The sequence below is a fragment of the Otolemur garnettii genome, unplaced genomic scaffold (genome assembly GCF_000181295.1).
Source record: "Otolemur garnettii isolate 467f Iridium unplaced genomic scaffold, OtoGar3 scaffold00244, whole genome shotgun sequence".
NCBI lineage: Eukaryota > Metazoa > Chordata > Mammalia > Primates > Galagidae > Otolemur > Otolemur garnettii.
In genome coordinates, this window is record NW_003852639.1 from 294,482 (window position 1) to 309,708 (window position 15,227).

General features: G+C 44.0%; 1 protein-coding gene across 1 annotated transcript; it reads left to right on the forward strand.

Moving 5' to 3' along the window:
• The first annotated feature begins 3,472 nt into the window (after positions 1-3,472).
• Positions 3,473-13,707, forward strand: LOC100958145 (cornifin). Its single transcript, XM_003802277.2, has 2 exons — positions 3,473-3,765; positions 13,379-13,707. The coding sequence occupies exons 1-2, from the start codon at positions 3,473-3,475 to the stop codon at positions 13,647-13,649; spliced, it is 564 nt and encodes a 187-aa protein (XP_003802325.1). The 3' UTR covers positions 13,650-13,707.
• Positions 13,708-15,227: the final 1,520 nt, after the last annotated feature.

The following is a 15,227-nucleotide window of genomic DNA, read 5'->3' on the forward strand; positions in this document are numbered from 1 at the left end:
TGTACACCCAGTGGCCACTCCACTGGGATGGTCCACTTTGCATCTCCCAAAGCAGTTCTTATAGTAATTGCTGGTTTCTTCCTCTGATCCACCAGATAACCCCTCTGACCTTGGGCTCAGCACTGACTTCCACTGCTGGACAGTGGCTCTTCCCTACTGCATCTCCAGTGATGCACGTGTGTTCATAACATGCCTAAGCCCAGTCAGCCCCAAGCTGAGCCTACAGAAAAGACCTGTGTGCCCTTGGCAATGGTATCAGAGGAGAGAAGATCATGAAATGAAGGGTGGGGGGTAAAACTGAGGCAAAAGGAAAAGTCAACACATTACAAAGAATATGTTACTAAGTAGGCAACCACCACAGGCATCTGGAACTTGATCCCAGGACCCTCTGAGAGGACAGAAAAGGGTGTCACAGAAGGGTTTTCCCTGCTAATGAAGTGGGGAAGCATTATGCATCTACTCGTGCCCTCCAAGAGTGAAGCCAGGCGGCTGGGCATCACCGTGCTGACTGCCAGGCTTACACATCCACAGCTTCATCTCAGCTCCCCATCTCTGTGGGGCCATGCCATCAGAGACCCTCACATCAGGAGGTGCAGAGTCCTAGGCTGTGTGCAGGGATGGTCAACATAGGTGTGACACTCAGAAGAGCAAGACACAATTTGCAGAGTGCCTGAGGGGCACCCGAGGCTGCCCACAAACAGGTCCCAGAAAGGTCCCAGGACAACAAGGTTGGAAGAGCAGCAGCCTGAAGCCACCAGGGAAGGAAACCAGAGGGAAAAACAGGTATCAGGGAAGCTGGGCCACTTCCAGAGCCCACTCAGTGAGTCCCTAGAATGCCAAGGTGACATTAGTCAGTTCACTCACACTGCTGATGAAGAGACAGACTCTTCTCCAATGGGCAGGGAGAGTCAGAGCATGTGACCAAACCAGCAGGAATAACAGGGCTGGGGTGGGATGAGAAGTTCAGGAAGCTGGTGTTAGAGAGACTTTTGTTAGGGTGAATGAGGCACCAGGTAGGGAAGGGCAGGAGAGAGCCCACCTAGAGAAGAAACATGGGGAATGAGAAAGGCATTTCCTCTAGAACCCAGGTGCAGAATTGAAGGAGAACATGAGAGATACCCAGTTTCACCGAGAGGCACAGGAAGTGGACTTCTCTGAGATAAGAATCCCAGTCACAGTGGGGTCTTGCCAGACATCCCTGTCGGGGGGCACCTGGACCCAGCCCTAAAGGACAGCTGATGTGATACCTAGAACTTGGGTGTGTCAGTGACCTTGGCACCACCCAAAGGGAGGAGGCTGGTCAAATGCTGGCAGAGAGGAAAGGGGAGGGGTGGGAAAGGGCGTAGAAGCTTCCATTTCTTAGTGAACCCTAACACTCCTCTCAGATCACCCCACGAGGCCTTCACAAGACAGTGAATCATTTTCCAGAAGCAGCCTGTGGTTCCTCTTTCTTTCCTCCCTCTTTCTCTTTCTTCTCTCTACCTTTCCTTCTCTCTCTCTATCTCCTGCCCTTCTTCCCTCCCATGAACATGCAGATCATTCAGGAAATCACGACTGCCTACCGACTGAGCACCCACACACCAGGCACTGTGTGAGGGTTAAGGGCCACTGGCTTGGCAAACTGGTAAGGGAGCTGATGGTGGTGGCCACACCCAAGGGACCCGGGATGGGATCAGGCTACAGTGAGGCAGTGGCAGGGAGAGCTGACCACACAGATCAGTTTTAAAGATGTCTGGATCTCCTGGGGGAGATTCAGTAAGTCGTTGTGTATGGAGGGCCAACTGGGCTAGTGACATCTGGTCCATCTAACCATGATCAGAGGAAATGGCTGATACATAAACACAGAGAGTTGGAGCTCTCTTGTCCCTGTGTCCCTCACAGAGAGGCAGGTCTGCCGCATGTCAGACAGTCCTGTCAGTCCTGAGAGTCCATCCACTGTGCCTGGTCAACACAGCATCTGAAAGTTCTCTACAGAGTGAAGACACCTTATCTCCTCAGCAGGCATTTTGCCTTTCATATCCTCTCCCAAGGCTGCATCCACTACCAAACGGGTGGTCTGTTGATTCAATATTGCCACCTTCACTATAGCCTAGCAGAAAAACCAGAAGTGCCCTTTGTTTACCTCCACATCCCATTTGGATAGTAAATGCTGAACAGGATCAATTTGAGCTAAATATTAGGGTTCTAACCAAGAGGCATGGCTGTTTCTGATCCTAGCAGTGCATGCTTCCTCCTGACTTAAGCCTTTACCATTCTCAAGGCCTCTGCCCACAGCAAACACACCAGAGAGGATGGGCAGCAGGGACAGGCCCAGGTGATAGCATTGTCTCAGACAGTAAGGATCAAAAAATGTTAAGCCTGAGATTTTCATTACAAAGGCTGGAATGAAGGTAGAGCAGCCTTCCCAAAATCCATTTCCTTATGACAGGACTCATTTTCTGTATAAAAATCCAGCTGGCCCCAGACTCTACATCAGACAAGAGAGGCCAGACAGCTCAATCTTCTGAGGTAAGACTCCCCCATTCCTAATGTTCACTCAGTGGTATTTCATTTTAATTGGGATCTCTTTGCCACACTAAGACTATATTTATTTTAAATGCAATTGCACTTTGGACTTACGAGTCCTAAAGTTGATCGTTTTGACTTCCCACTCAGATTGCAGCTTTGGGATTGAGGACCAGAAAGGAAGTTATTTCTTCATAGAATGCCATTCAGCTAACAGGAAACATTCACTGGACTCCATGTCCATAGCACCTTTAGAGATATTTTAATCATTTCCATAATTTTATTAAGAATTTTCAGTATCAAAGGCAATTTGAGTGTCAAAAGTTAGATTTTTCTTTGCTGTATAAGCCTGTAATTAATTAGAGAACATGATACATGCTCAAAATCTGCAAGCATCCCGTCCAGAGAGTGATCAGTAAGGAGGGCAAAGCAAGTTCTGTGCTGAGGCAAATGAGGAAGATGACTTTGAATCTGGCAGAAAGCATCAGGGAGGATGGGATGTGGTTGAGTGTGCATGGGCAACAGCGAGGGTTTTGTTTGGAGAGCCTTCCAAAAATCCTGTGCTAAGGGGGCAGTGTGAACAGAGGCTCACAGCAGCATGGTGTGGCCTCAAGGGCAAGTTTACATAAAATCTCCCTTTGGGTAACACTGCGCTCCATGCAGTAGATGTGAGAGAGCAGACTCACCTTTCCATAAAGGGCAGCCTGGGGTTCCTCAGCTACACCAGGAGGCTGTGTGGGAGCTGTTGCTAGTGAGGCTTTTACACGCACGAGGAGGCGGGGCACAGAGAAAGGCACCAGTCCCCTGGAACAGAACGAGTCAGCTTTGAATTTCTTAGGAAGCAGAAAGGACAAGAAGAATGACCCCCACATGTCAGGGAGCATGTAATAAGACGAATTTGACTTCCTTCCTATTTAATCAAACCACTGAATGAGCTTCTCTGTCTAGGTCCAGCATCCTTTGAAGCATGAGTTCCTACCAGCAGAAGCAGACCTCCTCTATCCCACCCCCTCAACTTCAGCAGCAGCCGGTGAAACAACCCTGCCAGCCTCCACCTCAAGAACCATTTGTCCCCATAACCAAGGAGCCCTGCCCCCCAAATGTTCAACAATCTGGAAAAACCAAGGTTCCAGAGCCAGGCTACCCCAAGGTCCCTGAACTAGGATGCATCCCACCCCCTGAGCCTGGCTACACCAAGAACCCTGAGCCACACCCAACAATTGTCACTCCAGGCCCAGCTCAGCAGAAGACCAAGCAGAAGTAATGTGATCCACAGCCATGCCCTGGGTGACCACCAGATGCTGAATACCCTCTTCCCATCCACTTCTGCATCCAGTCTGTGGATCTTACGTTCAGTCTGTTGCTATCCTGAGTCATAGTCTCTTCCTTACTTGTCTCCTAAAATATGCGCTAAGGAGCTTCTCCTGACACACACTCTGAAGAGTCCTCTGAGCCTCTGAGTTCAGCAGAAGGCCTTCGTGGCTTGTTGGTCTTCAGCTGCTCAAGGGTCATCTGAAAAGGAATTCTTGATGGGAAGAAATGCATGTTTCCTGCTGTGCATTCATTAAATCACTTTTAACTCCACTCTTGGCTATGTGTGTCATTGGCTAAATCTTCCCTCTTCCCTGTTCTCTCGTTGTGAGTCAGGACCTGCAGACAAGAGCTGCCACAGAGTCGTCTGTCTAATCCTAGTACTATATACTTCTATGAGCACATAGAGGTACACCTAGGGGGCATTCCTAGAATGGCAGTGGACATTGTATAAATGTACCCAGAGCCTGTCATTTTGAGCCAATACACCTGGACCAAGGCCCTCCTATTACTGGGAACTGAGTCATGCCTAAGTGCCACGGTGCCTGCTCCAGGCCACCTCTGATCTTCAGTATCCTGCCCAAGAGGAGACTGCAAGAATAAGCTTTTCTCCAACGTACTAGAATGTCTCCATTCATTATTCTTTATCCCCAACACATACAGATCCGCACACATCCATAGAGGCACACTCTCTCGGAGTCATGACATCCATGTGCTTCTTACACAATCACTTAGATGCCATACAATATCTCTCTCTCCACCACTTGTCCTTGTCTCTCTCTCCCACTGAGTAACGCACAGAAAGAGTTTTATCTGGTGATTTCAAACAGGAGGTGAGTTTTAAGCAGGTATTGATCTGATCTAGGTGAGGTGGATAATCAATCACAAAGTTGGAAAAGAGCAGGACACCAAGCTAAGTTCAGGAGCAAGAGTCTTCAGGAGCACCTAGGAAAGCCCTTATATTTTTCGACTAAAGAAACTTATGCCTCAAAGTTAATTAAGGTAACCCAGAAATTATGTTTCTGTTTAACACTAGAGCCTAGCCCCCTCACTCTCCCCTGTAGCCTGGTCCTCCTGACTTCAGAGGTGACCAGCAGATGGCAGGTCTGTGTTCAGTAGCTCTGGGGTATTGAAGAACTGTCTACTAGCAGCAGAGAAAAGGACATCAATTTCAAAAGGGCTGCAGTCACTGAGGAACAAACTCCATTTCTTTTTCTTTTTTTTTTTTTTCAGGTTAATATGAGGGTACACATTTTTAGGTAACCTTGTTTTCACTTCTGAGGTAAAGTTCAAGTTGTAGTTGAGCCCTTCATCAGGAGTGTGCTGTGTATACTCACATTGTGCACTTGAGATGAGATCCTGCCAATCACATTTAATGTTTACTGAGATGTTGAGTGGTTTATGCCTTCTCCCAGCAGTGCGATGGATTTGAGGACAGTATACACACTACATACTTCAATCCCAGATCTCTCCTATCCTTTGGGAATACCCTGAGCCTGATCCTTTCATAAACCTCATTATCCTCCCTCTACATCTAAGGCAGAGGTTCTCATCATAGCAAACTCCTGCACTTTCCTGTCTGTACCTGCAAACTCCTGTAAAGAGGTGTCCAGTGTCTTTCAGAAGATTAGGAACAACTCAAGGACAGGTTACCTCTCCCTAATCTAACCAAGAGTCTCCCAAGTGGTGTGCTGTCCTTTCTGGTATAAACTTTATGGAGGCAATAGGGGTTTAGAAACAGAAGATCCCATACAACTTTCATACCAAAAAATTTGTAAGAAATGTAGAGTTTTCTAGAGCCATGAGACATAAGATTTAATTAGCAACAGCATTTTAGTCTCTATTTTTATGAAATATAAGTTGTAGTTTTATTTTTCTATAATTATTTTTAAAAATTCATATACTTATTACAATTTTTTAAAAATAAAAGAGGTTTGTGAGCATTTTGTTATAGATCAGCTAATAATGATACTTTTGTCATGTCATTTTCAACCTGGATATATTACACTTAAAAATGAAAACCATATTTGAAAACTCTTCAAACTATAGTGCACATAACTATTTTTATTTATTTAATATTTTTGCTACATTCAAGTAAGCAATGTTCTTACCAGTAAAACAAAGAAATAATAATAATCAAACAAAACTTGCTCTTCACATTGTGTACTTGTCAGGATAGGTTATCTTCTGTGACAAAAATGCCCCAAATATCTGTGTTTCATACCATAGTATTCTATCTTTTTGTAAGCCATAATTACTGTGGGTCTCCTGGGACTCAGATTCCTTCTGTTCCATGACTCATGGTCTTCAGCAGGCACTCCTTCCACTGTCATCTACTGTACACAGAGAAAGAAGTGGGAAGGAAGCATATAATCTCTTACCTCCCTGGATACAGAGGTGACAGTCTGTGTTTCCAGTGATGCATTAACTGTAAGCCACCCAACTATATATGGCTGTGTGCCCTGAAATAGAAGAAAATAGAATGTTGATAAGTTCTCACAGTTCTATCATAGTCCAACCTTGGCTGCCAAGTGTTTATTTTCTTTCTTCTTTCTACACATGGACACATTTACCTCTTCTCCAAGAGAGACAACTCACAGTCCAGTGCAGTCACTGTGTCCACTTCAGAGTCCAGGATCTCTGTGTGACCTATAGTCCTCTCCATCATGTCCTTGCCATATGGCTATTCTTGGTCCAGCAAACTAGGCAGTAGAAAGAGCCACCCACTGCCATAATCCAGGTTGCAGTGGTGAAACAGAGACTGGATAACCTCAGTAGAAACTTCCCTAGGGAAAACAGAATTAAGGGAGATATCCAGTATCTGATCCATAGGAATGCTGAAATACCTCTGAGCAGACGCTGAAGTTCACCCTTTTATCAGAGGTGATGGAAATTCTTTGATAGAACATTGGCTGCACTGTCTGGAAGGCACTTACCCTCTGGGTGCAGTTCATCTCCCATTAGCCTCCCCTGAAGTGGATTGTGTGTCCTCTTCTGGGGCAGTGCAATTCCAGCTGCTCTTGCTGTTCCACACCACTTATGGACTTTGAATGAGTTTATGTTTTTTTAGGCAAAACAGTGTCATCATAAATTTAGCAGCCTCCCAATTTGCCTCCACTCAACTCCCTTGATGATAACTCTGCCCAAAGTTCTTTTCCTTGACCTAATTCTCAAGCAAAGCTCGTTTCTTTGCCCTTTTGGCTCCATTTCTTTCTTTCCTGAGGGTACTGCTGCTGCCCAGTGCCCTCAAAACAACACAGATAGAAACACTACATCTTAACCTTGTTTGGGTTTTTTTTTTTGTTTGTTTGTTTGTTTGTTTGTTTTGAAACAGAGTCTCATTATGTTGCCCTGGGTAGAGTGCTGTGGTGTCACAGCTCACAGCAACCTCAAACTCTTAGACTTAAGCAATTCTCTTGCATCAACCACCCAAGAAGCTGGGACTACAAGCGCCTGTCACAACACCTGGCTATTTTTTTGTTATTGTTGTCATTCTTGTTTAGCAGGCCCTGGCTGGATTTGAACCTGCCAGCCCTGATGCATGTGGCCAGCACCCTAACCACTGAGCTACAGGCACTGAGACAGCAAAGATTATTCCTAATGGGTCTTTGTTGTTCTTGGTCTTGTCTCTTTGCCTTGCGATTTAGAAGTAGCCAATTCTTGTCAAGTTTTCGTATTCTGTTCCTCTTCATTCTCCTTTAAAATTGTCCATTTTCTTTATGAAAATGTCAAAGAAAGCCAGTAGTAACCAGTGCTTGCCAAATATCTTCATCTTTTCAATGACTACAGGATTACTGGACAAATAGTTTGCTTTTCAAAATAACAGGTAACAATTTTACTGCAAGTTTTATGTCCTTTAGCCTAACTTTTGGGAGGTGCTAAGGAATAACAGAGGCATCCAGATGCCCAGTAACACCAGGAGCCCTTGATTCCAAATACATGTAAAGCCAATATTGTCACATTGTCACTACATGAAGGGAGGAAATTTTTTGGCTGAGACACCAAAGAAAAGAACTATAGTGAGTTACAAGCCAGGATTTTGGGTAGGAAACCACTGAGGACCTTTATTGGGTCCTATGTAACGAAAAGATAAGACATGTGTCATATGACTATTAACAAAGAGGACATTAGTATAATTTTCTATAATATTCAGTTACTCTCATACCAGCATTCCTTTTATAATAACCTCAAAACCCTATACTGTAATATTTAACATAATTTTATAAAATGATCTTTTTAAATCAAAGTTCTATATTGTGAAGAACTAAAGTCTGCTGAAAGAGCATTTTCTTGGTAAGTAAACTCTCTGTCCCCAAAAAACTCTTGTATACAATACAACATCAATCCATTCTTACATAGATAACCATCCCCTTGTAGAACAGAAATTCTCAAAAGCAAGAAACTCCAAGGAATGTAACATTTTGGCACCTGCAGAGACTTCCTTAGTGCATTATGTTCTGAGCTGTTTCAGCACACTGAAGTGCTTTCAAGGGTGGGTGGAAGAAGCAAGATCCATCTTGTCCTACAGATAGTGAATAGCAGGGAGCAAATGCAGAGAGCAAACTTGTTCTTTAGCCCCCACCCCTTTCCCACCTACTCTTCCACCCAGCTGCAGTGTCTCTGGAACATCTCAGGCAGGCCCCAGGCTCAGAACATCTGCACTGGACATTCTCTTGACTAGGAACTCTCTTCTCACAGAAATCCAGATAGCTGATCACTTCCTTGGTGTACTTTCAAATGTCACCTTCTCAAAGAGGGCTCATGACCACCACCAATCGCACCTCTTTGGTGCTCCCAATTGCTTACAGCACTATTCCTTTTTCCATAGCCTTCAATATATAATTCACACAGGCATCACAGTCCTTTATTATTTATTTTCATCTGCCCCTATAATGTGTGAACTCCTCCAGGGTCAGAAATCCCAAAAGTCCAGAACATGATTTGACATATTATAGGCATTTGGTAGTCACTGGAATGAATGAATTGAAGTTCCTTTTTTCTACATCTGAAAAATCCTCAGGTTTTCCTGTAGCCATCAGCAATCCGTTCTAACTGCAATGTTGAGCAGGTCCTCCAGTGCAGAGTATATACTTCGGTAGGGAGGTTCCAGGACATGTCAGCACCAGAAGCTCCTGACTTGTCATTTCAGATGACTCATACTTAGCTTAAGAAATAACTGATCCTGCCCAATCTTGGGATATTCCACTTCCCTCTACGCGGAGCTGTAATCTCGCACATGGTTAAGCATGAGTTCTTGGTATTCATGTCTATGTTGGAATAATGAGATTATGTTTTGAAACTGAAAGAAAGAAGAATATATGATGTTTTTGTGCTTTTTCTCATGTGGTAGGGAGAAGATTTAGATATTGTGTAATATGACTTTGCTTTCTTTTATGGTGCATTTTTTTTGAAATGTACATGGAGAAGAAAGTTAGGTAGATGGCATTAAAATGAAGAGAACAGAGTCTCCATTTGAGAGAGAATTCCTCCATGTTGCCTTCAAAGAACAGTGAACTGAACTTTGTCATTGTCCCCAAGAAGCATTTACTTCATTACCAGAAGCTGTTTAGTTAAAATAAACTTCATTATAGATAAAGAAAAAAATTATTGTGATTATAATTTCAAAAGTTTAGTCTTTCTTCCTTAATGTTTTTCCTTAATTTATACAATGTTCTTTTCTACCTAAGAAAAGATGCATTTTCTTCAAATAATACCATACAGAGGAAAAATATTTATAGTAAAATAAAAATTTCTGTAAGGAAAAATGCTAAATAGGAAGGGAAGGGAAGCAACCCTATGCCATAATGGTTTTAAGAGCTAAAAATATATCTTCACAGGCTAGACAAGTACTACCCTACCATATAAGATAAACTATTCCCTTTAGCCCTGAAGGAGACCCTCTATTAACCACCGCTACACAATCTCTCATCAGTGACTACCTCCCTAGTAGCCACCTACACCATGTCTATGCAAGACCTACTCTTTGAAGCCACCTTCATCTGGCCACCAGCAACATGTTCCTCAAAGTAAGAACAACCTCTGAAGTTGCAAAGGCCAAAACATCACAAAGAAAAATGGAACCTGTCTCTCATGGCACCCCCATCAAAGTCCCTTCAAAGCCTGTCATGGAGAGAGATGGCATCTTCACCAAGCTTCAGCCTCTGCTCTCTCTAGGATGAGGTTAAACAGAGAAGGCCTTCTTTCTTGAAATTTCTAGTATGCAACATTCCAGGAATAAGCTGAGCAAAGATCATCCTCAGCCACATTCATCTTTCCAGAGTCTCCAAAGAAGGAATTTTTCGAATTTCTTGCACTGACTCTCTGTGCTCTGGACCTTGATTCCCATCTTCTGATTGTATAGTGTTTATATATCTGATTCCTGGTTATCTTAACCGCATTTATCCAGTAAGTTGTGCCTGACACTAAAGCCTCATGGACAGGAAGTTTATTTGGGAAATGTGGTCTTGGGGAAGTAGAATAATGGACAAGGGGGATCTGAGAAGGAAGGTCTCCATTCCAGGAGGCATTGTCTTTTTACACATCACCAAGAACAACTGATGGTCAAGCCCATGGGACTTCTTAAGGATCTTTATAAAAGGGTTTAAGAACCCCTTTGACCTGGGAATAAGGGCAGGAAGTGTTATACACAGCAGTCTTTCACTCCCCTTCACTCACTCCCCCATTTGTCAAGTCTGGGCACACGTGCTTTAATTTTAAACTTCATAGTTGTATACACAGGAGCATGCTGCGTTCCCCTGTTGCACTGCACAGCAGTGTCATAAAATCCTGGGACTTTTGAAGAGAGGGGCACACAGAAGGATCCTGTAGAGAAGCTTTGTCAAGAGCTTCTGCACATAGCTTATCTGGGCCTACACGAAAAGGGCCACAAGGCAGGCACCCAGCCTCAAATCTGAGGTTCTAGTCAGCAAGGCCTTTACTGTGGTGGAAGGGAGGAATTGGGAGCAGGAAGGTTGCCTTAGGTCTGAGAATCCCACCATGTTAGCAACAAAGCACACTTGGAATTCCTCTTGTAGGGTTCACAGGGAAAGGGGTTGAGAACATGCTTGTAAGAGACCTTAAACCTAGACATGGCAGCATCAGTGGTCCCAGCTCAAAAGGAGGTGACTGCTTAAACTCTAGCAGGGAGAAAAAGAAATAGGTAGGGAAAGTAACAAGCATCTGGCTCTAGCCTGACTTCTCTTCTCATAGTGTTAGCTTGTCACAGGGAAGTACTTCCCTTATAAGAAAGCTCTTGGTAGCTCTCAAAGTGGCCTCTGGTATCTCTTTACAAATAACAGCATCCATCCACCTATCCCTCCAACCACCTATCCATCCATCCACCCATCCACACATCCACCCATCCACCCATCCATCCATCCATCCATCCACCCACCCATCTACTTACTCTGTAATTGTCAATTCTCTGAGCATCTACTAACCCCCAGGTACCATATGGAGATAGAGGAAGAACAATGGCTGGGGAAAGAGTGGGAGATGACATAGCTGTGGAACCAGCAGGTACTCCATAAACATTTAAGTGAGCAAAATAATGATGGAAGGGCCATCCAAAAACTTCAGTTTGAAGGGTTGTATATTATAGACATGCCTGGATTAAGTGACCTCAGCTTCATCTTATCTTGAGCAGAGTGAGCTATGGCTTAAGGACACAGGGAATCCCAGCTCTCTTTTTTCTGTTTTGACCACAAAGAAGAGAGCTCCATGAGAGACAGGTCTTCAGGGTCTGCTGTCACATTAGACAGGATAATTGAGTGGGCTAGAAGGGCCAGATTGCTCCAGAGCTGCCGAAACTGACAATCTTCCCAGAGTTTTACTGCTCAGCACTGGTCTTCACTGGTTGATATCTCCCTGCCCTTCCTCTGTTGACTCTGAGTCTTTTCACGGACAGAAGGCCTTTTAGAGAGAAAAGAATCATTTTCGCCTTCATTCTCCTTTTGCCTTCCAAGCCTCAGTATATTGAGCAATAGACGAACAGAATTATTGCTTTTTTCCTGAAACAATTCAGGACACCATGTCCTTGACCTCCTAGTAGAACTGGGAATACATACTGTGTATCTCCATATCTACTTCAATATTAAGAAGTTTGACAAACCTCCCTGTGCTAAGGATTAGGGCATTCCAGAAAAACAAGCCTGTTTCTGGTTCCAGCAGCCCTAAAACTTCTTCCTTCTCACTCTTTTAGACCATACCACCCTCTCTATAAACATTACACCTAGTTACATACGTTGCTCACTAGGGATAGGGCCCAGGTGACACCCTTGTGAGACAGAAAATGCCAAAAGAAAAAAGAAAAAAAAAGTCAAGGAGGTAGCTTCATCACAAAAGATGAGTCAACAGGTGGATGAGAGAAGAGGGGTGAATCATGTCTGACAGGTAAGGAAGACATAGCAGCCCCAAAATGTCCCATTTCCTGGAGGCAGGGCTATTCTCTGCATAAAAAGCCAGGATCCTGAGAACACCACACAAGATCTGAGTGACACAGCCTGTCCGTCTCTCTACACCAGGTGAGTCTCTTTACTGGGAAACTTTTACCTTCCATTCTAGGTATTTGATTTTTATGACAGCCTTGTTGACATTCTTAGTGTCTTTTTTCCCTCCTTATCGAAATTCAGTCATAGCCATACAGACTGCTCATTGGAATTATAACCTCTAGGAATCATGGTGTGGGCTTGAACGGTCATGTGATATTATTGGTCTCCTGTGTTGGTAAGAAAGGACAGGCTTGTGCAAGGATTCAGAGTAAGTTAGCATCAGATAAGAACCAAGGTCCATAGCACTTTTACTGACATTGTAATTGTTTTTTATTCATAATTTGAATGCAAACAATTTTATTCTTTCAACAAATTATTTTGTGATAATTTACCACATTGGGCACTTTGGTTATGAAGAAATAATTCAGGCAGTAGGAAATTTATTCCATAAAAATACAATTTATGCAGGAGAATGAGGGTTAAAATGTAATATAAGAAGTTATCAGTGCCAGGTGATAAGGTAAATGTTTGGGGGGACAGAGAAGATTTCTGAAATCTTGCTCTAGAAAAGTCACCAAGAGGACCACATGAAGGGACCTGTGGTAGTTGGTACTACCTAAATAGACAGAAATGAGAAAAGCACAGGAGCCAGCTTAGAAGTATGATCATTTGGGCATCTAGAGAGGTCTGGGTTATCCTTTTGGTGGTAGCCATGCTTTTTAGCAGAAATAAGTTAGTTGATTGGAGGAATTGTTTCGTTGGGTTTTTTTACCCAAATAACATCACATTTCCTCATGATCTAATATTGCGAGTTTCATATTCCTGCTAGGAGCCTATTGCCATGCCATGTTGCTAATTGGGCTTTAAGATGTGTAGAGTGCCAAGAGACGCCCAGCTCAAGTGGAGCAGAGCAAAGTACCTTTAAGTTCATCCCCTTCAAAGGTTCAGAAATTATCAAAGTATTCTTTGAGGGAAAGGGACAAAGAGCATTTGCTTTATAAGAGACCTAAAGTGACATTGTCATTCCCTGTTTAATTGATCCATTTTGTCTCTAGCACCAGCCACTGTTGAAGCATGAGTTCCCAGCAGCAGAAGCAGCCCTGTACCCCACCCCCTCAGCTTCAGCAGCAGCAGGTGAAACAGCCTTGCCAGCCTCCACCCCAGGAGCCCTGCCACCCCAAGATGCCAGAGCCCTGCCACCCCAAGGTCCCTGAGCCCTGCCACCCCAAGGTCCCTGAGCCCTGCCACCCCAAGGTGCCTGAGCCCTGCCACCCCAAGGTGCCAGAACCCTGCCCCTCAACGGTCACTCCAGCACCGGCCCAGCAGAAGACCAAGCAGAAGTAATGTGGTCCACAGCCCAGCCCTGGAGGAGTCGAGCACCAGATGCTGAGCCCCCATCCTGCTCTGTTTATGGGTCCCATCTCCCTGTTGACCTTGAAATTAGGATGTTGTCACCCCAAAACAAGTGCTATGAAGCTTTCCTTCATATATACTCTGAGCTTCTGAATTAAATTGAAGGTCTTAGCACCAGAGCTATTTTTCAGCTGCTCAGAACTCATCTGAAGAGGGACTTGAGGTAGAAACAAGTGATTCAGCTCCATTAAGCTCTAAGCTCCCTCATATTAAATGCACTTTCAGTTCTACTCCTGTCTGTGTGTGTCATTGACTCTACAACTTCATTCCTCTCCCATATGATGCAAGAGCTGTGCAAAAATTTGGTGAAGAAGGGCTTTGGTCCAGAAAGAATCTGATTTTTGCACCAGGTGGATGGGGAGCTGCTCCCCACCAAGCATACCTGGGTTTCCAATGGGAGGTTGTGCAGTGCCATTCAGAGAATGCTTTTGGCATCCATGGCTGAAGCTGAGCTGTTGTCCTACAGCTTAGCAAGTCATGCCAGCATTTAGTTAGCACCTGTCCAAGCTGACTCTGACTTGCTCACCCTAAGTGCCCTGCTCTGAAATCTGGCTTCCAGATTGCTGATCTATGGAGCTGATTCCCATTTATTTCAAGAAATGTTGTTCCTACATTTGTGGATCTATTCCTTCTCACTCATTTCTTCCCGATACCCACAACTCAGGTTCCTAATGCACCCAAAGACTCACTCACTCCTCTTTTTATCTCAGTCTTTTTCAGTCTCAGAGCACCCACTCTGGGCCAAAAAGGGGAAGTGGAGGGTTTACTGTGCTTTTAGGGGCATTTACAATGTCCTAGAGGGGTACATTTCACTCCCTACTCCACCCCTCATCCAAACACACACACACACACACATATACACACACACACACAAGATCTGGAGTCCTCACAGAATAACACAAAAACTGATCCACGTTAGAAACTGTTTCTTTCATGTGTGATGAAGTGTGAACCACAGGAAGTGAAATGTGAAACCCATCCCTACTCATCTTCCTAGGGTATCAGAAAAATTGAGGTGAAATGAAAGGAGATAGAATTATCAACAGTGTTTTTATCTGGATGTATGTGTATATATATATTATTGTTTGGGATTCATTGAGGGTACAAAGAATTAGGTTACACTGATTCCATTTGTTAGATAAAGTTCCACTTATAATTGTGTCCCACCCCAAGAGGTGTGCCATATACCATATCCCCCACCTCTCTCCTTCCTCCCCTTTCCCCACTCCCTCATTTCCCTACCTCACCCCTTGTATTAGCTCATCTACTGCCTTCATATTAGAATTGAGTACATTGGATTCTTGCTTCTCCATTCTTATGATGCTTTACTAAGAATGTGTTCCACTTCCATTCAAGTTAATACAGAATATATAAAGTCTCCATGTTTTTTAGTGGCTGAAGAGTATGCCACATATACATATACCACAGCTTGTTAATCCATTCCTGGGTTGGTGGGCATTCGGGTTGTTTCTGCTGTTTGGCCATTGTAAATTGACCTGCAATAAAAAA

Bases quoted from the DNA above. Each gene is read 5' to 3' on its own strand.
- LOC100958145 (XM_003802277.2), top strand. From the start codon at position 3,473: ATGAGTTCCTACCAGCAGAAGCAGACCTCCTCTATCCCACCCCCTCAA. The intron at 3,766-13,378 runs GTAATGTGATCC...CCACTGTTGAAG, and splicing joins CAGCAGAAGACCAAGCAGAA to CATGAGTTCCCAGCAGCAGA.